We start from the raw sequence: 23,312 nt of genomic DNA, 5'->3' as shown, positions 1-23,312 counted from the left end.
TTTTCCCTAATTCAGGTACCTGGACAATGTTTGCAACAAGCAGAGTACATCACCGCCAATCCCACACCTGCATGCTTTACTCACCAATGGTGATGACATTCCACTGCAAATAGACATCTTTGAACTGATTAAGTCATCATATGAGGTGAGTAATTCTGTAATGAGGACCTCCCCTTGAATTCAGTGGCTTACTCCTTCAGGATTGCTCCTTTTTTTATCTCTTGAGGGGGTTGATTTGTTGTGCAAGAATATTTGATGGGTCAATTGATTGAGATTGGGATAACTCTTCTCCCTCTTGTTCTCCCCCTGGCTTCCCTCCTCCTTCAATGCCCAGCTTGTTAACTGATCTGCCAACACACAGGCCCATGTCATTAGTGGGACTTTGCAGTGCCATTATAGGGTTGTAGGAGTGGAAGTTGCAGCTGCTGTAGGTTTCCCATTCTCCATACCATTTGAGTTGAACGGATCATTGTAACTGGTATGTGGGGGGAGAAGGTGAGAGGTGGGAATGTGAGCCTAGTGTTTCTCTTCCCCCAACCCACTGACATTCCTACTTCAAACAAGGGATTAGTCTTCAAGGGGATCTTGGGCACTGAGATGCCTGGGGTTAAATTGCTAGAAATATTGCCTCTTAACCAATCCGACTCCAGGAACTTCAGAACCTTGGATTTCTTTGAAGCCTGGCTCCTGGTTGTAGACCCCAAAGTGCCTGATGCTGACTTTGTAAATCTCACTTCAGCTTGTGGCAGTGTCCTTGGGAGAGGAGAGAAAGGGTTGCAGTGGCAGGAAAGTGGCAGTGAAATAACTGACTGAGATCAACTTTCTCAGGAGCCAATTTGTTCTTTCTATATGTAGAAATTTGGGTCGATCAGGGCAGATGCGATTGAACAGATGCGATTCAAGCAGAGACTGAAGGTCATACAGACGTTGGAGGACACAGCCAAACGGAGTGTGGTAAGAGAAGTAGTCTCACCGCAGCCTTGAAGACAACTGGTCAGCCTCACAATGCCCCTGTTACAAAAAGGACATTGACGCATTGGGGTTTTTTTTTTGTTCTCTCGTGGAGTGACTTCACAAGCAAAACCAACATTTAGTTCCCTTGATATTCAAGACCAATTCAGTTAAAATCCCTACGATGTGGTAAAAACGTAGGGGGGATTTCTCCCGTCCCACCTGCCACAGGAATCGTAGCAGGCAGAGGTCAGACCACGCTAAGGTCCGTTGACCTCGGATGGGATTCTCCGGTTTTGGGGTGAGCACGGCTGGAGAATCCCACCCATAATTTCGCTAACAAATGGCTGTACTCTTCTGACTCCACACTTGGACAGTTGCCACTGTTTTTGATCATGGGCATGAATTACACATCAGGACAGTGTGGTTGACTCTTAACTGCTCTCTGAAATATGGCCTAGCAGTTCAAGGGCAAGTTGGGATGGGCAATAAATATCGGCCAGCCAGCAATGCCCAGACCCCATGAATGAATTTTTTAAAAAGCATTTGTTTATTTGTCCCTACTCAGCCCACAACTCTCTACTGTTGCCCTGAGGCACCTCTGACAGTGCAGCACTCCCTCAGTACTGTGCTGGAGTGTTGGTCTGGATTTTTTGCTCAAATGTCTGAAGATAGATTTGAATCACGACCTCTGACTCCAAGGTGTTGAGGCTACATCTGACCCTCAGCAACTTAACTTGGGTTCGATACATTTTCTGCACTGTCCTCTCATGTCTGAATCACAGTTTCTGTGCTCTTTCAGAAAACCATTGGGGACGGCTGGAACTGAAGCCTACTCTTTGTTAACTTTCACTCGTTTTTGTTTACAGAGTTACTTATTAGACGCAGACATCTCCTAACTCAACAATCAAAGTTTCAGCCTGTGCTTATTGATACCCCTTTTAATCCAACCAGAGGTTGCTAAGTGTCCCTCAATTGTGTCTATTTATCCTTCTTTTGTAAACCCATTAGAAATAAAGTGCCCTATTTGAAAAGGTCAATATAAGAGAAACAGGGGCATAAGTAAATCCTCAGATTAACACAGTATATATACAATTAACATTCAATGTTAATTTTTCATACAGCCTCTTGCCTGAGTGAGGTTCATGCATTATTGCAAGAACGTACTCAGTTTGATAGGAATCCACAGTCACCAAAATGTGGGCTTGTTTCTCACCTTGATTGACCAATGTTTCATTTCCAAATAATCCCCACAGTGCAGAAGGAGGCCATTCAGCCCATCAAGTCTGCACCAACTCCCTGAATAAGCATCTCATCCAGGCCGGCAACCCTGCCCTATCCCCGTAACTCTGCGCATTTATCATGGCCAATCCACCTAACCTGCACATCTTTGGAGGAGGAAACCTGAGCAGACGTGGGGAGAACGTGCAGATTCCACACACAGACAGTCACCTGTGGCTAGAATTGAACCCGGGTCCCAGATGCTGTGAAGCAGCAATGCTAACCGCTGTGCCACCGTGTCAGCCTGATTGACGGTATTTCTTTCCAGGTGCGTGCTATCCTGACAGAAACGGCTTTCAGTATCGAGGAGCTGGAGGAACTCTATTTACTCTTCAAGGTCAGTGGATATGTCCCACTTATTAAACACTCAAACTGGCTTTTATAAAATACTGGTTCGGCCTCAGGTGGAGTATCATGGATCACTTTGAGCAGCAAACTTTTAGAACCTTAGGAACAGTATGTGGGGTGGAGAGCCACTGGTGGTGGTGCTGTGGAGGTGGGGTACCAGAATGTTCCCGGGAATGATAAATGGATGGAGTTGGAGTGCATAGGATTGTTATACATTGAATATAGAAGGATAACAGATAATGTTAATCGAGACCTTAGGAACAGGAAGAGACCATTTAGTCCTTTGAGCCTTCTCGACCATTCAGTGAGATCGTGGATGAGCTGTGATTGAATTCTAAGGGTGCAACCCTATTAACCGTTCATGCCACGCTCTCACTGTGACAAGGTTGGAGAATTTGGCGCCCCAGTCAAATCTCTGTTCAATGTTGGCATTTACGGCCGTAACATTCTGGCCCATAGGCCTGTCTTGTTCAATATCCTTTAATATCTTTGGTTAGCAGAAATCTACTATCTTAGGTTTTAACAGTAACAACTGATCAAGCATCAAATGCAGTTTACAGAAGAGAGTTCCAAACTCTACCATCCTTTGAGTCGAGAACTGTTTTCTAATTTCACTCGTGAAAGTCTGGCCTTGAATTTTTAGACTATGGCCCCTCATCATAAATAACTGGATAGATTCTTGTGGGCAAGGGAGTTAAACATTAAGAGTCAATTACTAGGGGAACAGGTTTAAGTCGCGAGGGGCAAGGTTTAAAGGAGATGAATGAGAGAAGTTCTTTACACAGAGAGTGATGGGTGCCTGGAACTCACTGCCAGGGAGGTGGTGGAAGCAGATACAATAGTGACTTCTAAGGGACGACTTGACAAATACATGAATAGGATGGGAATAGAGGAATATATATGGCCCCTAGAAGGGTAGGAAGTGTTAGTTCAGATGGGAACCTGGTTGGTGCAGGCTTGGAGGGCAGAAGGCTGTAATTTTCTTTGTTTCTGTCCTCATCATGTAACCCTTGGAGCGAGATGTCGTTCTCTGCTGCACTTTCTAAGATGCAATGCCCAGAACTGCCCACACTACTCCAGGTGTGGTCTCAGCAGAACTTTGTATTATTGAAGCATGCCTTCTGCTTTCTTGTATTCTATTCCTCCAGATGTAAAGATCAGCATCCACTGGTCTTTCTGATCAATTTCTGTGCCTGTTTGTAATATTTTAATGCTCTAAACACCTCGACTCCTGACTCTTTTTGATCCACCGCCATTTTGAGGCCTTCACCATCTCGAAAGGCCACTGTGCTATCCTTTTTCAAGTCCAAAGAGGATAACCTCACAAAATTTGGAAAAACTAGCCATGATGTGGAGATGCCGGCATGGGATTGGGGAGGGACTGTAAGAAGTCTCTCAACACCAGGTTAAAGTCCAACAGGTTTATTTGGTAGCACGGATTTTGGAGCACTGCCCCTTCATCAGGTGAGTGGAAAAATTGTGGCAGGTGGATTTCATTCTTTTAATCTATCAGTGGTGGGGATTTTCCGGGGTTGTGGTGGGATCGACACAGGAGATGCAGCGGGCCGACCGGAACTCCATTGACTGTTGGCGGGGCTGGAAGACCCGGGCGGGGGGGGGCGGTGGTGGGGGGAGACTGGAAACGGGACCCCCGGCCAGTATTTCCATACTTGTATACTTCTATCCAAATTGCATATGATGCTGCTCATAATTGGGACGAATTTTCACTGGAATCGTAGCGGTTGAGTGGAAAGGCTCATTCACTTCGGGTGGGATTTTCCGGTTTTGGGGTGAGCACCGCTGGAAAATCCCACTCTTTGTCTCATTGGCAAATTTGGATTTGTAACTTCCGATCCTATCAACTATGTAGGATGTTAGTCATCCTGCCAATTTACAGTATAATACCTATTAGCCCTACTGTCTGTCTCTTTCTGTTCAGCTGTGTTTTCTCATTCAGCTCGATGTCTTCTGGAAGTCCACATAAATACCATCCATGGACATTCTCCGTCCCTCCACCTATGTAATCTCCACAACCTCGAGACCTCTGCCGTCCTCCAATTCTGGCCACTGGCATATCTCCAATTTTAATCATTCCACAATTGGTGCTCTCAACTTCAACTGCTGCCTGGGTCCTAATCTCTGAAATTCCCTCTTTAAACCCTTACACTTTCTCTTCCCCTTTCCAAACCTATCCCTTTGGCTAAGTTTTTAAATGACTTTCCCTAATGTCCCTTTATGTGGGTTTTAATGCTGGATAACACTCCTGTGATGCACCTTGGGATATTTTACTATATTAAAGCTGCTACGTAAATGAAAGTTGTTACATCCGTAGTATTTTCTTTCCCTTTCAGGCCAAGCACTTGATGAGTTGTTACTGGGGTGGGAGCAGCAGTGCAGCGGAGAGACACGACCTCAGCCAGCCATACTTGGAGCAGTATCGCATCGACGCAGAGCAGTTCCAGGAGCTCTTCATGGCTCTGTCACCGTGGACTTGTGGAGTGCATTCCCAGGTCCTCGCTGGGCGCATGTTCCGCCTCTTGGACCAAAACAAAGACTCACTCATCAGCTTCAAGGAATTTGTCACTGGGTTGAGTACGTGTTCACTTTCCAGCCTCTCTCGAAGGTTCCTCGGGCAGCTGTCCTACAGAAACCCCCAAGCCACTTCCCAATAATTTATCGAGTGACTGTTCTCTGTGTGCGCGTCTCGAACAAGGAGCTCACAGTCTCCGGTGAAGGAGTTGACCATTCAGAGCTGAGTTGAGAAATCCCTTTGGTCAGGGGGTTGAGTGTTTTTGGAATTCTGTAACCCAGAGAGCTATGGATAAGTCGATTTAAGAAAGAGATTGAGAGATTTTAGGATAGAGATTGAGAGATATTTATACACTGGGAGAATCATTGGACATGAGGATAAGACAGTGAGTAGAGGTTGAAATAGAAGCTTAGCTATGATCTTGTTAAATGGAAGAGCAGGCTTGCTTCTGGTCTCTTCCTAAGATGTTCTCATGTGGTTGATGGTAACTATTTGACTTTGTGAGGCAGAGGGAGACCTGATATTGCAGCTGTACAAGACTCTGGTTGCGACCCCACTTGGAGTATTGCGTACTGTTCTGGTCACCGCGTTATAGGAAGGATGTGGAAGCGTTGGAAAGGGTGCAGAGGAGATTTACCAGGATGTTGCCTGGTATGGTGGGACGGTCTTATGAGGAAAGGCTGAGGGACTTGAGGCTGTTTTCGTTAGAAGAAGATTAAGAAGTGACTTAATAGAGGCATATAAGATGATCAGAGGATTAGATAGGATGGACAGTGAGGACCTTTTTCCTCGGATGGAGATGGCTATCACGAGGGGACATAGCTTTAAGTTGAGGGGTGATAGATGTAGGACAGATGTCAGAGAAAGGTTATTTACTCAGAGAGTAGTAAGGGCGTGGAGTGCCCTGCCTGCAACAGTAGTGGACTCGCCAACATTAAGGGCATTTAAATGATCATTGGATAGACATATGGATGATATTGGAATAGTGTAGGTTAGATGGGCTTTAAATTGGTTTCACAGGTCAGCGCAACATCGAGGGCTGAAGGGCCTGTACTGCGCTGTAATGTTCTGTGATGCACTCAACCTGTTCGGGACTGGGTAACTGTGTATTGCCTTATTTGAGTATCAGCTGCGGCTCAAGACAGCACACTCATCTTTGAGTCAGAAGGTTTGAGTCCGCTCCAGAAATTTGAGTCCATAATCGGGACTGAGATTCCCAGTGCCAGTACTGAGGGAGTTCTACACTGTGTTTCAGTGCTACTTTTAAAGTGAACAGAAACTTTGTCAAATCTGTGATGGTAAAAGATCTGGGTGGCATGGCAGCACAGTGGTTAGCTCTGCTTCCTCACAGCGCCAGGGACCTGGGTTCAATTCCTGGCTGAGGTTACTGTCTGTGTGGAGTTTGCATGTTCTCCCCATGTCTGTGTGGGTTTCCCCCGGGTGCTCCGGTTTCCTCCCACAGACCAAAGATGTGCAGGTTAGGTTGATTGGCCATGCTAAATTGCCCCTTTGTGATAGGGGGACTAGCTGGGATAAAATACATGGGATTATGGGAATAGGGCCTGGGTGGGATTGTGGTTGGTGCTGACACAATGGGCCAAATGGCCTCCTTCTACGCTGTAAGGATTGTATATTTCTATCTATGATCCCACAGCCCTATTTGAGGACAAGCGGGGGAGTTCTCTCTCATGTCTTGGCCAACATTTGTCCCTCAACCAACATCTCTAAAACAAATGATTTTGGTTGATTGTAAGACTGGAGGAGATTCCAGAGATAGAAACAAGGCTGTGAGACTTGCAAACAAGGGTAAGATTTTTGAAATGAGGTGTTGCTGGACTTGTGAAATTTCTGTTGAAGGGGAGGCACAGACAAATGCCAGTTCCTATCCACGTATCTATAAATAGATTAAAAACAATCAATGCAACAATCTGCTGATGTTTATAGAGTTTTGCAGAGTCTGAAACATTTTGTTCCCTCTGGGATAGCAGATCAGATAACCAGACTCTCCTCTGTCTGCCCGTTGTAAGACACCACAAGATTTATAATAATAATTCGGAGATGTCACTCGCATGATCAGCATTTATTGCTGACCCCCTTGTTCCTCCTTGGTAGAAATCCTGTTGCATTTTTGTCAAACTCTGGTGAGGCTTCATCCAGAGTATTGCAGACAATTGGAGACACCACACTGTAGAGAATCTAGAGAATGTTTATCAAGATGACACCACAGATAAGGGACTTCAGTTTATCAATTATCACTGTTCTTTGTGGGAGCTTGCAGTTTACAGACTGGCTTACCTGACCACAATGACTGCACTTCTAAATTGCTTTGGGATGTTTGATGTCTGGAAAGGTGCTACGGAAATGCATTCCATCTATCTTCCAATTTGCTCTTCATATCAATAGATATGAAGAGTTGAATATCGCTGATTTACCAAACACACAATAACTAAATAAAGACCTAACTGTGGCACTTGCAACAAAAGCTTGCACATTTTAGCCAGAAAATACATACATTTCCAAGGTGGATACACAGACTGACTGGATTTTAATCCAATTCTAAAGTCCCTGCTCCAACAACCACTTGTATATTTTTCTGTCACTTGCTCTTCTTCAAAATAGTGGCCGTAGGATTTTTTTTTATTGACATCCACCAGAGGCAGAAGGTCTGATCTGAAAGATAGAAGACTGACAGTGTGGCACCCCTTTAGTACTGCATTGGATTCTCAGCTGAGATTTTGTGCTCGAGTCCTTGGAGTTAATTGTGACCGAATAAAGTGTGAGGTGACGGGCAGTTAAAGGTCTGACTTTGGTTTTATTCACCAGGCGGAATGTACCACGGGGATCTCGTTGAGAAGCTGAAGCTGCTGTACAAACTGCACCTGCCACCAGGTAGGATCGATGAATTTGCTCATCATCTGTATTCACCCTTCCTCTTTTACATTGCTTCATCCGTATCGCAAGGCAGTGCTTTCCCAATTTTCAGATCCCATTTGCAACATGTTGGTCAGACGTTTGTATTCGGATCCAGAGGCATATGATAAGAACCTAAGAACCAGAAGCAGGAGTAGGCCATCTGGCCCCTCGAGCCTGCTCTGCCATTCAATAAGATCATGGCTGGTCTTTTCATGGACTCAGCTCCACTTACCTTCCCGCTCACCATAACCCTTAATTCCCTTAGTGTTCAAAAATTTATCTATCCTTGCCTCAAAAACATTCAATGAGGTAGTCTCAACTGCTTCACTGGGCAGGGGATTCCACAGATTCACAATCCTTTGTGGGAAGAAGTTCCTCCTCAACTCAGTCCTAAATCTGCTCCCTCTTATTTTGAGGCCATGCCCCCTAGTTCTAATTTCACCCGCCAGTGGAAACAACTTCCCTGCTTCTATCTTATCTATTCCCTTCATAAACTTTTATGGTTCTATAAGCTCTCCCCTCATTCTCCTGAATTTCAATGAGTATAGGAACCCCAGTTTACTCAGTCTGATCTCATAAGCCAGCCCCCTCAACTCCAGGATGAACCTAGTGAATCTCCTTTGTACCTTAAAGACAGATATTTGACTGTGGAAGGCACCACGGCTGAGTCTGATCCTTTCTGTTCCCAGCAGCAATTGGGACATAGGCAGCACTGAGTGAAATGCTTTCACTCCAGAACTCTTGAGCGAGTTACCTCAGCTAAGATGAGAAAGAGCTGGCAATTGGACCTGGAGTCTTCCTGTTGTGGCTCAGTACTAACAGCCCGTCAGACCGTGGCACATTGAGAAATTGAATTGGTTGGGGGTCTGCTGAACAGGGGTTCTGTAACGACCTTCAGGAAATGGAATCTGACTCCCCTACACGTGCTACACGGGTGCCTTCAGGGCAACTGGAGAAGGAGTTTTCCAGGTTCTTTGTATTAATGACTTGGTGAATGTACAAATTGTTTTGAAATGCCAAAGCTTTATGTGATACAACTCTTCGCCGCATGCTAATCTCCAGTGTACGATCACTACCCTGATTTGCATCCCAGTTTGACAGTTCCTGTTTCTTCTTTAGCACTTTGGCCAGAGGAGGAATCAGCTCTGGACGCTGCCCAGTACTTCACTGAAGACCCCTTAGCTGATGTGTCACATGGTACGTGTGTAATGTCCTTTCTTTGTTACACTTTTCACTAATTCTGCCTTTATTCCCTGAGAGATTAACTGGCAGTTCACACAAGCTAGAATCATACAATATAGAAGGATGCCTGCTCTATGAATGCGCTGTCCCACATCCCCAATCTTTTCCACGTAACCCTGCAAATTGTCGTCTTCAAGTCCACGTGCAGTGCTTTTTAAAAATGCCTATTGAATCTTATTCAACTCACCTTTCAGATCGTGCGTCCCATATTATAACAACTCTTAGGGGTGGCACAGTGGTTAGCACTGCTGCCTCGCAGCACCAGAGACCTGGGATCGATTCCCAGCTTGGGTCACTGTCTGTGTGGAGTTTGCACTTTCTCCCCGTGTCTGCATGGGTTTCCTCCGGGTGCTCCAGTTTCTGCCCACAGCCCTAAAATGTGCAGGTTAGGTGGATTGGCCATGCTAAATTGCCCTGGTATCAGGGGGACTAGCTAGAGTAAATGCATGGAGTTATGGGGATATGGCCTGAGTGGGATTATGGTCAGTGCAACTAGATGGGCTGAATGGCCTTGTTCTGCATTGTGGGATTCTAAGATCCTATGATTCGCTATAGGAAAAATCCTGGGGCTACATTGGCCCAAAAGTGGATATTCCAGTCACAGCCCGGGAGTGTAATTGTTTAGAAAAACATCTTCCACAAGAGCAGACCAGTGGCACAGGTTCTGCTTGGCATTTACTATAATGCCGGACCTGGATTCGATTCCGGCCTTAGATGACCATGTAGAGTTTGTACACTGTCTCATGTCTGCATGGGTTTCCTCCGGGAGCTCTGGTTTCCTCCCACTGTCCAAAGACGTGCAGATTAGGTGGATTGGCCATGCTAAATTGCCATTTAGTGTCCCAAGATACGTAGGTATGGGGATTAGCAGGGGAAATGTGCAACGATAGGGAGGAGTATGGGGTCTGGGAGGGATGCTCTTTGGAAGAGTCGGTACAGATTTGATGGGCCGAATGGCCTCCTTCTGTAGGGATTCTGTGGTTCTGACACAGATGCTGTCCTTAATTTCAGTTGTGTTCTGAGCTGCAGTTTTCAGTGTCATGGTGGAACCACTGGGATGAGAGAGGGCTATCAACCAGCTTATCCCACCATTCACCCAGATCATGACTGATCTGTTCTTCAACTCTTGTCTGCCCAGCCTCACAATATAGCCTTTATCCGGGAAAGATCTAGCAATCTCAGTTGACCCCCACTATCTACAGCCTTTTGAGGGAGAACATTCCAGATTTCCACTATCCCTGATGTGGAAACATGCTCTCTGACTTCAGCTCTGGATAGGCCACCTCTAATTTTAAGATTGTGGCCGTCTTGTCCTGGGTTCCTTCACCAGCGGAAATAGTTTTTCTCTACCTTGTTGAATTCTGTCAGCATTTAAATGACTGATCAAATCAGCCTTGTTCACCTGAACTCTGGGTATTACAAGCTCATTTTATGTAACCTTGCCCCTTTAATGATGAATAAACACTTACTACAATTTATTATCCAGCCTCACCATAAAACCTTGGCATCAGCGCTATATTTCCAATAACTTTGAGTTGCTAGAGCATCCAATTAAAGAATTTGAATCATAGAATCTTATAGTACAGAGGGAGTCTATTCAGCCCATCATCCCTGTGTTAGCTCTTTGGACAAGCAATTCAATTGGTGCCCCTCCCCAGCTGGCTTCTCACTTCAGTGCTGTTCTCATTTTGCATTTGACTTTTTCAATACTTAGAATCATTTAGCACAGAGGAGGCCCTTCAGCCCATCGAGTCTGTATTGATACATTAGAAATACCTGAACCCCCATCTAATCCTGTCTGCCAGTGCTTGGCTTTGTACGATCAAATTCTCAGAATGAACTTTCCTACTTTTTAAAGGTGATAGAACAATAACTCCGGTGCTGATTTAGACAGCGGGAAATGGTGGTGATATATTTGCTGCAGTGTCTTGTGCAAGTTATGCTTCAGATGCACATTTCCTTAATGGTTCACATTTTGTAATGGGAATAACGATGAGGCTATTGCTGCTCGCTGTTATTGAAGAGTAAAGCAAACAGGAACTTCCAGCATACATGCAGATCATTGTTGTCTGCTCCTCTTGACAGTATCTCCCAGAAATTGGACACTGAAACATGTGAAATCGCGTGAAGTTGATGTCCTTATGTAGCAGATACCCACTAAACACCCCAAGGAAAGCTAGGCTTGTCCATTTCAGTAAATTTCTAATGGCGTAATTAGTCTTAATCATTTCCAAACCACTCTGCCCCTGAAAATTAACCTCTAAAATTAAAGAGACTCATTCTTTCAGATTTTAGTTATTGTTGGAGATTTTGATGACTAAGAAAAGGGGCTGGGAACCTGAACTTTATAACAGCAAACACACAACAGGTCTGCCAGAGAAAGGACAGGTTCGTGTTCTGAAATGGGTTCTGAAGAAGGGTCGATAACCTCAAACGATCAACTCTCTTCCAACTTTCCTTAATTGTGAATGATATATGGAAGAGCAGTGGCTGTTTTATGAAGAGTGTTGCAATCATTAAATGTTGTTAAGATTCTTAACTCTGTCCCGCTTTTATCGGTTGACCTTTTAACTGCCTGTCACTTGTCTCCACTGCTCACCTCTAGTCTCTTTTCCTCTTTTCACAATATAGCAACATACCTCTTGTCAGACATGGATTTCCTCCTCAGCTTTGGGGCTTCAGGTTTGTGAACAGAAGAATCTTGCTTGTTTTCTGTATTTTGATTTTCTAATCTCCCATCTTTTTTACCGCTGCCAATTTGTAGATTTAATTTCCAGTTGAGATGTTCTGTTGGGTTTGATTTGCATGTTGGGGTATGAAAGTTTGCAAAGTTTTAGTTCATTGAAAAGCCTTTGTTGGAGGACTTGCATTTATATAGCGCCTTTCACATCTTTAGGATGTCCCATAGTCCTGTAATCCTTCACAACCAATGAATTACTTGTCACTGTTGCAATCCAGGCATGATGTGAACATCATGGTAGGCACAGTAAGGAGTCACCTGGTGAAGGGGCAATGCTCCAAAAGCTTATACTACCAAATAAACCTGTTGGACTTTAACCTGGTGTTGTGAAACTACTTACAGTGCAATGCAGGCAGATATGTTAGCCGCTTTTGTCACAGCAAGGTGCCCCTACAGACAGCACTGAGAGAAATGGCCAGCTAAATCTGTTTTGGTTGAGAGAAATGTTAGCAATAACTGTGGAATTTGGGTGCTCATGTCCAGAGATCACAAACAGTGAGTGAACAGGTACAAAGTAAATATAAAAGCTAATGGTATTTTGGCCTTTATCTCATTGGGGGTGGAATACAAAGTTGACGGAGTAATGCTTCAGTTGTACAGGAGCCTTGGTCAGACACCATTTGGAGACACATGCTTAGAACTGGGCACTCAGAATGCAACATTGACCCTGCCCAGGTTGTTCACCAGATGATGCCAGGCCTAACAGCATTGAATTATATGTTTAGGTTGTGCCGTAGAAATGTTGATCTTTCCTGTTCAAGTACAAGAGCCCAGAAGGTCAAGAGAGACAGAGAGAGATTGAGAGGTTCAGGGAAAGAATTTCAACTTTGGGGCCTCAATGGCTGAAGGCATTATTGCTAATCGTGGACCAAAGAGATGCGGGCTGCCAGAGGCCAGAGTAGGAGGAATGTAGCGATCAAAGTAAAATGTAAAGTTTATTTACTGGTCAAAAATAGGCTTATGTTAACACTGCAATGAAGTTACTGTGAAAATCCCCTAGTCGTCACACTCCCGTGCCTGTTCTGGTACACTGAGGGAGAATTTAGCATGACCAACGCGCCCTAACCAGCACACCTTGATCACGAAGGATTGTATGAGAGGAGCATGTTAAAGAGGTGGTGAGAGGGTGAGACCATGGAAAGATTTATACACTAGGAGGATTTAGAAGCTAATTTAGGTTGGGAAGCACACGGAGATTGGTGACCAAAAATTGATCGAGAGCTAAGACAGTGAAAGCGGATTGGAGGTTGCAACCTAAAGATACAAACAGAAGACATTGGGCACACTAGCTCAATGTCCTGGTCACAGATTCTCTGCCATCCTAAGGGTTCGTGTAGCCAGGGACAGAACAACATTTCGATTCATGACCCACACTAAAAATATCATGTCACCTCCCTCTCCTTTCCTGGATGCTAATGGACACTGACCCTACTTCCCAGTGCTCTGGACTGGATGATGTTTAGCGTAGCCATGAGTCTGGGCTCAGCTGTGATTCCCTGCAATCCGGGCTGACCTAGCAAGAAAGATAACCGGTTCTGCCACCATCAGCTACCTGAGCGTTCAGCATTCTATGCCCCAGAGTCGTGCTTCTGATCCCGTGCACATTCTATCAGGGAGGCAGCCTATTTTCACCTATATCATAAAATGTTACAGCACAAAGGGGATTGGGCCATTTGACCCATCGTGCCTCATTAAAGTTATCAAATAACTTTGTCAAGGGGAATAAATTTGTCAAGGGGTGATTAAATACAAAACAGACAATGATTTCAGGGAGCAGAAAATCAGGTGTTAATCGATGCACTTTTGCTCACACTTCCCCTGTTGGGTTCGCACCCCACTGTTTCCTGTAAATTCAAAACATGACATGATTTGCCTGGCTGCATTTCAGCATGGAAAAGATTCATAACTTCATTAAAACATAGAAGGATACAGCAGAGAAGGAAGCCATGTGGCCCATTGTGCCTGTGTCCGGCTCTTTCAAAGACTGACCCAATCAGCCCAACTCCTTCCCGGTCTTTCCCTATTACTTTGCAATTTTTGGTTGCGGGGGGTGGATTGAGTTCCCAATTTTGCCAATTATCTTAAATCTGCGTCCACTGCTTACTAACCCGTCTGTCACTCTGAAGAGTTCCTCCCTATCAAAACCCTCCATGCCTTTGAAAAAAAACCTCTACAAATGTCCCCTTGGCCTTCTCTGCCTCATTGAGAACAAACGCAGCTTCTCCAGCCTGTTCCACGTAACAGAAGCCCTTCATTCCTGGGGTCATTCTAATAAACCCTCTTTGCAACTTTTCCAAGGCCTTGACGGCGGTCTAGAAGTATGGTTGATGCCCAGCATTGGCCACAGTATTTTAGCACAGAGCCAGATAATGATTTTCCTCTCGTTCCAAACACCATTTCTTCCAGATGTGGCTACAGGAGGAGAGGCAAGTGGACAACAGGTACAAGAAGGTGCTGGAAATGGGGACATAAAGCAAAAGAAAGGTAATGCAAGAATGGATTTGCATCTGTCTGCCACCTGAACTGTATCCTCAGGATAATTGCTAGCCATTTTTGTAATATTGTTTCATGGGATATGGGCATTGCTGATGAGGGCAGCATTTATTTATTATTTCTTTTTATGCATGGGACATGGGCTGGCATTTATTGTCCATCCCTAGTTGCCCTTGGAAGGTAATTGTTATGGCTGTGGAGTCACGTATAGGTCAGACCACTTAAGGACGGCGGATTTCCTTCCCTAAAGATCATTAGTGAACCAGATGGGTTTTTCCGACAATCGACAACGGTTTTGTGGTCATCAGTAGATTCTTAATTCCAGATTCTTTTTATTGAATTCAAATGCCACCATCTGCCGTGGCGGGATTCAAACCCAGAACATTAGCTGAGTTTCTGGATGAATAGTTTAGCGATAATACCGCAGGGCCATCGTCTCCCTTGAGACAATAAATTATCGCCAATTTATCCCTACTTTCCCTTGAGAAGGTGACGGTGAGCTGCCTGAACCATTGCGGTCCGTACGATTTAGGGACATCCACACATGAAGGGAATTCCAGGATTTTGGGGGGACTGGGGGGGTGGTGGTGAAGTGATGGAAATGGGGTGGGCAGATGTTGGAGGCTGGGGATGGGCAAGGTGGTGGGAGGCACGAGTTGGTGGAGGAGAGTTCATTGCAGAGTTCAGCTCACAAGTATAGTTCATTCATGATAGATTTCCCATTGGAGAGAATTATCCCAGCTAAATAAGGAATTGTGTCACTGATTGCCCTGCCTCCGATTGTCGTCTGTTATTGAAATGATACTGCAGCTGATCTGAGAAAGCAAATGATTGAGCCAGGAGAGAAATATAGAAGTTGTCCATCATAAGAAAGCATTTCTACAGTTGGAGTATCTGGCTGGTTTGTGGGTAATCCAGGAAATCTATTTTATTCTGGTGAATGTTAACTGTTGTCCCAGCCATAAGGTAACAGAATGAGATTAGTTCTTCAGCCTGTAAACAAGTAGATTCAGCATTCAGTGCTCTCTTTTTAAATAATCAATCGTATCTCAACACAGATGAGAAGACTGGTTCCCAGGATTACAAATACCACCTGAGGTTATGGGCTCGTGAGAAAGAAAACCCAAAGGAGAACATCAAAGAGTTAACCAAAATGAACCAGGTACAAGGTCCAAAGGGCAAAGGCATGAGTTGTGTTTATATAGCATCCCAAATTGATCATTGATACAGCCAGTTAAATCATTTTGAAGTTCTGTCATCATGAAGGCAGACTTTACCGAAAAAGATCTCTCAAAAAAGAATGACTTAAAGGGGACATTTCTGGACCCGGTTCTTGGGAATGAGGTGGATCAAGTGTCAGTCGGTGAAAATTTAAGGGATAGGGATCATTAGATGTAGGTTAGCTATGGGAAAGGTCAAGGATCAATCCAGAGTAAGAATAATTAACTGGTGAGGGAACCAATTTCACTGGGTAAGAAAGGGTCTGATCCAGATAAATTGGAATCAAAGATTAGAAGGGAAAGCTGAAACTGAACAGTGAGCCGCCTTTAAAGAAGAGAAATTGAATTACAGTCAAGTTATATTCCTACAAAGGGGAAAGGTTGGGCAAAGATGTTCAGATCTTGTTTAATGGTGATAAGAGAGTAAGATGAAGAAGCAGAAGTGTATTTGTGACAGATATCAGGGTGAATAATACAAGGCTGAATGTAGAAGGTTCAGATGGGATTTGCAAAAGCAAATAAGGGAAGCAAAGAGAGAGCATGAGTAGAGACTGGCAGCTAAAGTAAAAGGGAATCCAAAAGTCTTCTGTTGGCATATAAATAGTGACATGGTGATAAAGGAGGAGCGAGGCAAATCAGGAATCAAAAAGAGGATTTCCACACAAAGGCTGAGGGCACGGTTAAATTAGTAGTTTGCATCTGTCTTTACCAAAGAAGAATGTGTTGCCCGGGTCGTGGTGACAGAGGAGGTTGTTCAGAGACCACAGTAGGCAGGAGGGTATAAAATTGATAAGGAGGAAGTATTGGATGGACCATCTGCACTTAAAAGTTGATGAGTCGGCAGGATTAGCTGAGATGCACCCAAGGAACCTGAAGGAAGTTGTAGAGACACAGGTCATAACTTTCCAATCTTCCTTAGACTCAGGGGTTGTGCCAGAAGGCTGAAGAATTGCAAATGTTACACTCTTGTTCCAAGAAGGGTATAAACTAAGCGCAGAAACTGCAGACCAGACAGTCAGCCTCGATGGTGAGGCCCCTGTGGGAAAATGTTTAGCAACGGTTAAGGGCAATATGGTAGCACAGTGGTTAGCGCTGCTGCTTCACAACTCCAGGGACCTGCATTCGATTCCCGGCTTGGTTCACTGTCTGTGTGGAGTTTGCACATTCTCCTGGTGTCTGCGTGGGTTTCCTCTGGGTGCTCCGGTTTCCTCCCACAGTCCAAAAATGTGCAGGCTAGGTTGATTGGCCGTGCTAGAATTGCCCCTAGTGTCCTGAGATGTTTGGTTAGAGGGATTAGTGGGTAAATATGTAGGGATTGTGGTCGGTACAGACTTAATGGGCCGAATGGCCCCTTTCTGTACCGTAGGGATTCTAAGTCATTCTAAGATTCTAAGATAATTTGGGACACAATTAGTGGTCACTTGGACAAATGTGAGTTAATGAAAGAAAATCAGCATGAATTTAAGGATAAATGGTGTTCATCTCACTTGCTTGAGTGTTTTGTTTAATGAGGATAATTCTTTTGATGTGATATTCATAGTGCCACACAATAGATTTGTGATGAAAGTTAAAACTTGTGGAATAAAAGGGACAGCAGCAAGATGGGTATGAAATTGGAAACAGGGAGTGGTGAACAGTTGTTCTTTGAATTGGAGGAGGGTTTGTAATGGAGTTTCCCAGGGGTTGGTGCTAGGACTCTTGCTCTTCCTGTAATGACCCAGATCTTGGACATCAAGTCGAGATGTGCAGATGATACAAAACTTGGGAGCATTATGAACCATGAGGGCAGTATAGAACTTTCAGTATGAAACACACAGACAAGTTCCGGGTGAAATTCAGTGTGGAGGAGTGTGAAGTGATTTGTTTTGGTAGGAAGAACACTGAGATTATGTAAAACAAAGGGTATTATTCTAAAGAGAATGCAAGAGCAGGGGGGCCTGAGTGTATAAAGCATTGATGATGGCAGGACAGGTTGAGAGAGCAGAAGCGGACAGTATCCTGGGCTTTATCAACCTGGGCATAGAGCACAAGAACAAGGAAGTTATGTTAAACCTGTGTAAATCACTGGTTCTGCCTCAACTGGAGTATTGCATCAGTTATGGGCACCACATTTCAGGACAGATGTGAAGACCTTAGCGAGGGCACAAAAAAATAGGTTACAGAAAGTTATGTAGAAAGGTTGGAGAAGTTGGGACTGTTTTCTTTTCGGAAGAGGAGGTTGAGAGGAGATTTGATTGATGTATTCAAGAATGTGAGGTGCCTGGACAGAGTAGATAAGGAGAAATTGATGTATTCAAGAGTAGATAAGGAGAAACTGATGTATTCAATTGATGTATTCAAGAATGTGAGGGGCCTGGACAGAGTAGATAAGGAGAGACTGTTACCATTGCTGGAAGGAGAACTAGAAGGTACAGGCTTAAAGGAATTGCTAAAAGAAGCAATAGTGATATGAGGAAAAAGTATTTTTAAGGTCTGAAATGTACTGTCTGAGGCAGTTTAAGTTGAGGCCCTTTAAAGGGAATTAGATTATTACCTGAAAAGGGAAAGATTTGCTGGGCTACAAGGAAAAGACAGGGATTCAGTACTAGATAAATTGTCAGTGGGCCAGCACAGCCACAATGGGCCAAATGGCCTTTCTGAGCTGCGACCATCCTATGATTCTATTCCGTTACTACACTGCTTTAAGCATAATGAAATGTCGCCATGTTGCTTCACAGGTGTGTGACCCAACACAGCTTGGCACCCAGCCACCTGAGCTATTGTTTAAAATGCTCACGGGGGCTAACTACCTCCTGCAGTTCCTAATGTAACAGGTTTTGATGGGCTGAATGGCCTCCCCCTGTTGTTCTCCTCAGTTTGTGTGTTTTCCTCTCCGTTCTGGAGGACTGACGGTGTTTGCTTCTCCCGCCACAGGAGCAGTTTATAGAGATGTGTAAAACCCTGTACAACATGTTCAGTGAGGACCCAGACGAGGGGGAGCTCTACCACGCCATAGCAACCGTTGCTACACTGCTGCTGCAGATTGGAGAAGTCGGCAAACAGTTCTCCAGCCCTGCATCGAGGAGGGCCAATGACACGGGAGATTACAAGGGTTTGGGCCTCCAGAATAAGGAGGGGGTCCCTGCCACGGATCAGACAAAGACTGAAACAACTCAACCCAAACTCAAATCAGATTGTGAATTGGATGTTTTAAGTGACACTCTGAAGTCTCAAATGGAACGCATGAAACTGGCTGAGTATGTGGTCACGAAACGGGAGTCACCAGCACCACAGTTGTTATCTGATGAGGAGGTGAGGGATGACACTTCAATGTCTTCGTACTCCATGGTGAGTTCCGGCTCCCTCCCGTGTGAAGACATCTCCGAGGATACCGTCCTGGTCGGCAGTGAGCAAGCGGTGGGAGTTCACGGGCGGCCCAGCACCATTGACACGGATTGGTCCATCTCCTTCGAGCAGATCCTGGCCTCCGTGCTGACTGAGCCAGCCCTGGTCGGATTCTTTGAGAAACGGGTGGTCGTGGGGCCCAAGATCGCAAAGTGCAAGAGCCAAAGGGTGATGGAAAGGCAGGTCAGCTCATCCAGTGAGCAGGAACTATCGCCATCGTCCAGCTGACTCAGAAACACCTCACCTGCCCCGAGTCCTGACGATGAGGGGAGCTTTGGTGTCGATCTCACTGCCCTACCTGGGCCACGTTTTTAACCCATGTAACCACCATGTACTAGAAGTTTGTATTTATTCTAGAGAGAGATTTCTGTTCTGTGTCCTCAATTGGTATCTATTGGCCTTTGGGCAAAACCCTGTCTCTTCAATTCAGCGTGTAAATCCTGCTCAGAGACTCAGCTGCTGACTGTATCTGTAAATCGAGCTGAGTTCTGTCTTCAGTGAGGTCCCACATATTCGCCTATCTTGGAGCAAAAGTCCTAAAACACCCCCATACGTGACAACAGAGAGACATGCTCTCAGCATTAACCTTTGCATTCTCGTCCTTGAAGACAAATATTGTATCTACAAGCGACAGACCAGAATGCAGAAAGAAACTTATATTATTGTTTTATTATTACAGTGTGATTATTCCCTCAAGCATGGCCCATCTGCAAATCCCTCAAGATTGCTTGCTGCTAACAGCTTGTGGAGCAGACTTTAGTTGTAAGAGCTCTTTGCACCCGTATCTGTTGCTCTTTTGAAAGTAGCATTTCAAGTCACGCTGACTAAATAAGTTACCCTCCTGTAGTCAGACGTGAAAGGAAGCTACACGTGTATTTTTATGGTGGGACTGAATTACTCAGGGTCAATTGGGTAGAAGAGAGAGAGGGGTTGACGTCATCTGAGCTTCAACACTGAATAAAGCTGTGAAGGAATGACCAGCTCAGTATTTTAGAATGGAGGGGAACAGTATTTGAACCCTGACCTTTCAGTATTCATAGGTTGCGCATTGAGAATTAATTAAACACAGTCACGTTCAAGACGTCGGAGAGTTTTACGTTAAAACATTGTGGACCAGAGAAGATGGAGCTAATATCAAAGCAAAAATCACTGCAAGATGAATATTCACTCATTTTTATCCTTTGGATTTTTAATTGTGGGTCAGTGAGGGGGGGTCTTATAGAAACGTATAAAATTATGATGGGATTAGATAAGATAAAAACGAGGAAGTTGTTTCCACTGGCGGGTGAAAGTCAAACTCAGGGGCATGGCCTCAAAATAAGGGGGAGCAGATTTAGGACTGAGTTGAGGAGGAACTTCTGCACCCAATGGGTTGTGAATCTGTGGAATTCCCTGCCCAGTGAGGCTACGTCATTGAATGTTTCTAAGGCAAGGATGGATAAATTTTTGAACAGTAAAGGAGTTAAGGGTTATGGTGAGCAGGCGGGTAAGAGGAGCTGAGTCCACAAAAAGATCGACCATGATCTTATTGAATGACAGAGCAGGTTCGAGGGGGTCAGATGACCTCCTCCTGCTGCTGGCACTTATATTCTTATTAACCAAAGCTGCAAGGTCACAGGCAAGAAATACTTTTGATCTTATCAGCTTTAATTTATTTGGGGCAGTCTGGAATTGTGTTGAAAATCATAAAGGCTGAAATCAGATTCTGGTGGAATAATGAACAGTGATTATTGCAGATTTTTAAAGACTTTTGCTGGGGTCTGATTTATGACACCTTGGTAACTTTGGTCACAACAATTTGGTACCAAGTGGCCTTTCTGGGTAAGACTAGACAGGTAGTTCCTGGAGAGCTCTTAACTGGGATGCTGGGGACAGGAGATGTGGAGCATGAGTGCCAAGGCTAGTCTGGGGTCACAGGATGCGCACTCGGTTATACATGTGCACAATTTCCTTTGGAAGTAGGGGCCCTGTTTTAATCACCAAGGGTTCAGGCACACTGAAGCAGGTTTTACCCCCGAGCTATGTTTTTAGTTACAGTTTTCTTAATGATCTGCTTTTGCAAACATTGTTACTCAATAGCCTAGAGACATTAACTGTAACCTAAGTATCTGCTCACTAAACATAATGGGTTTCTACACATAGAGTGAGGTGGCTCAGAAGGAGGACACTGTGCCTGTGCTGGCTCTCTTTTTGAAAGAGTTTATCAACAATTCACTTTTAATCTGTAAATATATTCACCAGTTAATATTGAGTGAGCTAATCTACTTAAAATGTCTTTCCTGATCAGCTGTCTGTTCTACGTTTAGTCACAGACTTAATTAAGATCGCACTTCCTTAACGCCATTTCTTCCTTGACAAGTTCATTTGCTAATGGACAACAAAATGCACAGATTCTGTTTCGTACAACCATCAATCACACTGCAATTCCAACACTGTCCGGGCACTCCGATAAAGTAGATATGAAACTGCAAATCCTCTCTCTTTCTATTTTACTCCCTATGAAAAGACAATTGTAGCAGTATTAAAAAAGATGCTGGAAATGCACAAGTTATCCTTTTTCATCTGCGAAGAAGACAAGATGTGTTATGGCTTGGGCTGTAAGCTCAGTTCTGTTAAAGTGCACGTGCTTCCTGTCCAATTTCTATACAAACATACCAGTTAGGAGTCGGAGTATTTCTGATCTCTCACTTGTGCAGTTTGTGGTAACATTGGGGTTCAATGTAAGGGAGATTTATTTCAGAAGTTGAACCGTCCTTGTTCCCTTCTCTCCTGTTTCTGATTGTAGGCGTGTGTTGGCAGTATTTGTATTGGGCTGGTAGACTCATTCATAACTCGCTGATCATCTGCACCTTCTCCTCTAGGGAGTGAGTCCACTGACTTCTGAGCCTCTTGCTAAAAGCGTTCAACAGTAGAGAGAAGCCAGTTGGCTCCTTATTCTCAAATACTTCTTTGCACTTTGATATAAACACTAGTATTAGGTTAAGGAAAATAAAATTAGCTGTAAAAGTTGAGAATTACCCATCTCTTCCAATTGTACTTTATTATCAATCCCACTGGGAACAATAAAATATTACTCAAGCAAATGTTTTAAGAGTGAAAAAAAATGTTCTTTGCAACACGTTTTGTTCTTCTGATTTTTATAATTTGTGGATTCCAAATACAGATAAAGGCATAATTTTCCCAAGTATTTGAGCCCTGTAGTCACTCAGATACTTCATCTCGGTCACAAAATGTTGGAATGGGGAAAAGTTAAAAACACTTTTGTTGTATTATGACGTGAGGTCACAAATTCCCTTCTTTTTGTGAAGCCCTCCTTTAGTTTCTTTGCTGATTTATGTTCCCATTCTTCCCAGCAATGATAATGGGGAGAGTAGGCAACGATATGTAAAAATGTCAGGGCTTAAAGTCTTGGTGTCGCATCTCCAAGCTTGATGTCAGGACTAGGAGATCGCCTACTCTGCATGGCTGTTTACCTGAGCAAAGTACTGTGGATGCTGGAAATCTGAGATAAGGACAAATATCACAGCAGCTAAGGCAGCATCTCTGGAGAGAGAAACAGGGTCAAAGTTTCAGGTCGATGCCCTGTTCATCAGAACACTGATGAAAATTCCATGGCAGGTCATCGATCTGAACAATTAACTCTTTCCCTCCACAGATGCTGACTGATCCGGCTACATTTTTCTAGCTTTTTTCTTTGGATGTATGCATGGAGGTTTTTAATCATATGATCTCCAATTGTACAGACCATAATCTCCTGCCATCAATTGCTTTCCAAGTTGTCCATCCTGGTTACGCCCTGCCTTCGGACATCCAATCAAAGAGTGAACAGACTGTGGTACCTGAGTGGATAATTCCTGATTGGTAATCAAACAGGCCGTGTTCTCATTTTAAAAAATACCTATTGAACAATATTCTTTAAAGAGAATTGCTTAAAAAACTACACTCTTTTGTTTCACAGTCATGATGTGGATTAAGGGTTATGGGGAGAGGGCGGGAAAGTGGAACTGATCCACTTCAGATCAGCCATGATCTTATTGAATGGCGGGGCAGGCTCGAAGGACTAGATGGCCTACTCCTGCTCCTATTACTTATGTTCTTATGGATTTGCTGGCGTTGGACTAGGGTAGGCACAGTAAGTAGTCTCACAACACCAGGTTAAAGTCCTTTGGTAGCACAAGCTTTCAGAGTGTTGCCCCTTCACCTGATGAAG

General features: G+C 44.3%; 1 protein-coding gene across 2 annotated transcripts in view; it reads left to right on the top strand.

The window, feature by feature from the left end:
• tbc1d9b (TBC1 domain family member 9b) overlaps window positions 1–23,073 on the top strand; it is a 55,047-nt gene extending 31,974 nt beyond the window's left edge. Inside the window, exons 13-22 of one of the 2 annotated variants that reach the window (XM_080201277.1) lie at window positions 16–145; window positions 856–954; window positions 2,501–2,569; window positions 4,932–5,172; window positions 7,934–7,999; window positions 9,143–9,220; window positions 11,897–11,947; window positions 14,412–14,489; window positions 15,557–15,660; window positions 18,632–23,073. In XM_080201277.1, the coding sequence (XP_080057403.1) occupies window positions 16–145; window positions 856–954; window positions 2,501–2,569; window positions 4,932–5,172; window positions 7,934–7,999; window positions 9,143–9,220; window positions 11,897–11,947; window positions 14,412–14,489; window positions 15,557–15,660; window positions 18,632–19,330 (1,615 nt within the window). In that variant the 3' untranslated portion in view covers window positions 19,331–23,073. The remainder of the gene's footprint in view (window positions 1–15; window positions 146–855; window positions 955–2,500; window positions 2,570–4,931; window positions 5,173–7,933; window positions 8,000–9,142; window positions 9,221–11,896; window positions 11,948–14,411; window positions 14,490–15,556; window positions 15,661–18,631) is intronic. The other variant, XM_080201278.1, reaches the window with a different exon arrangement.
• Window positions 23,074–23,312: the final 239 nt, after the last annotated feature.

The sequence above is a fragment of the Carcharhinus amblyrhynchos genome, chromosome 13 (genome assembly GCF_965287045.1).
Source record: "Carcharhinus amblyrhynchos chromosome 13, sCarAmb.v2.hapA, whole genome shotgun sequence".
In the NCBI taxonomy this organism is placed as follows: domain Eukaryota; kingdom Metazoa; phylum Chordata; class Chondrichthyes; order Carcharhiniformes; family Carcharhinidae; genus Carcharhinus; species Carcharhinus amblyrhynchos.
This window is presented reverse-complemented; position numbering and strand designations above follow the sequence as displayed.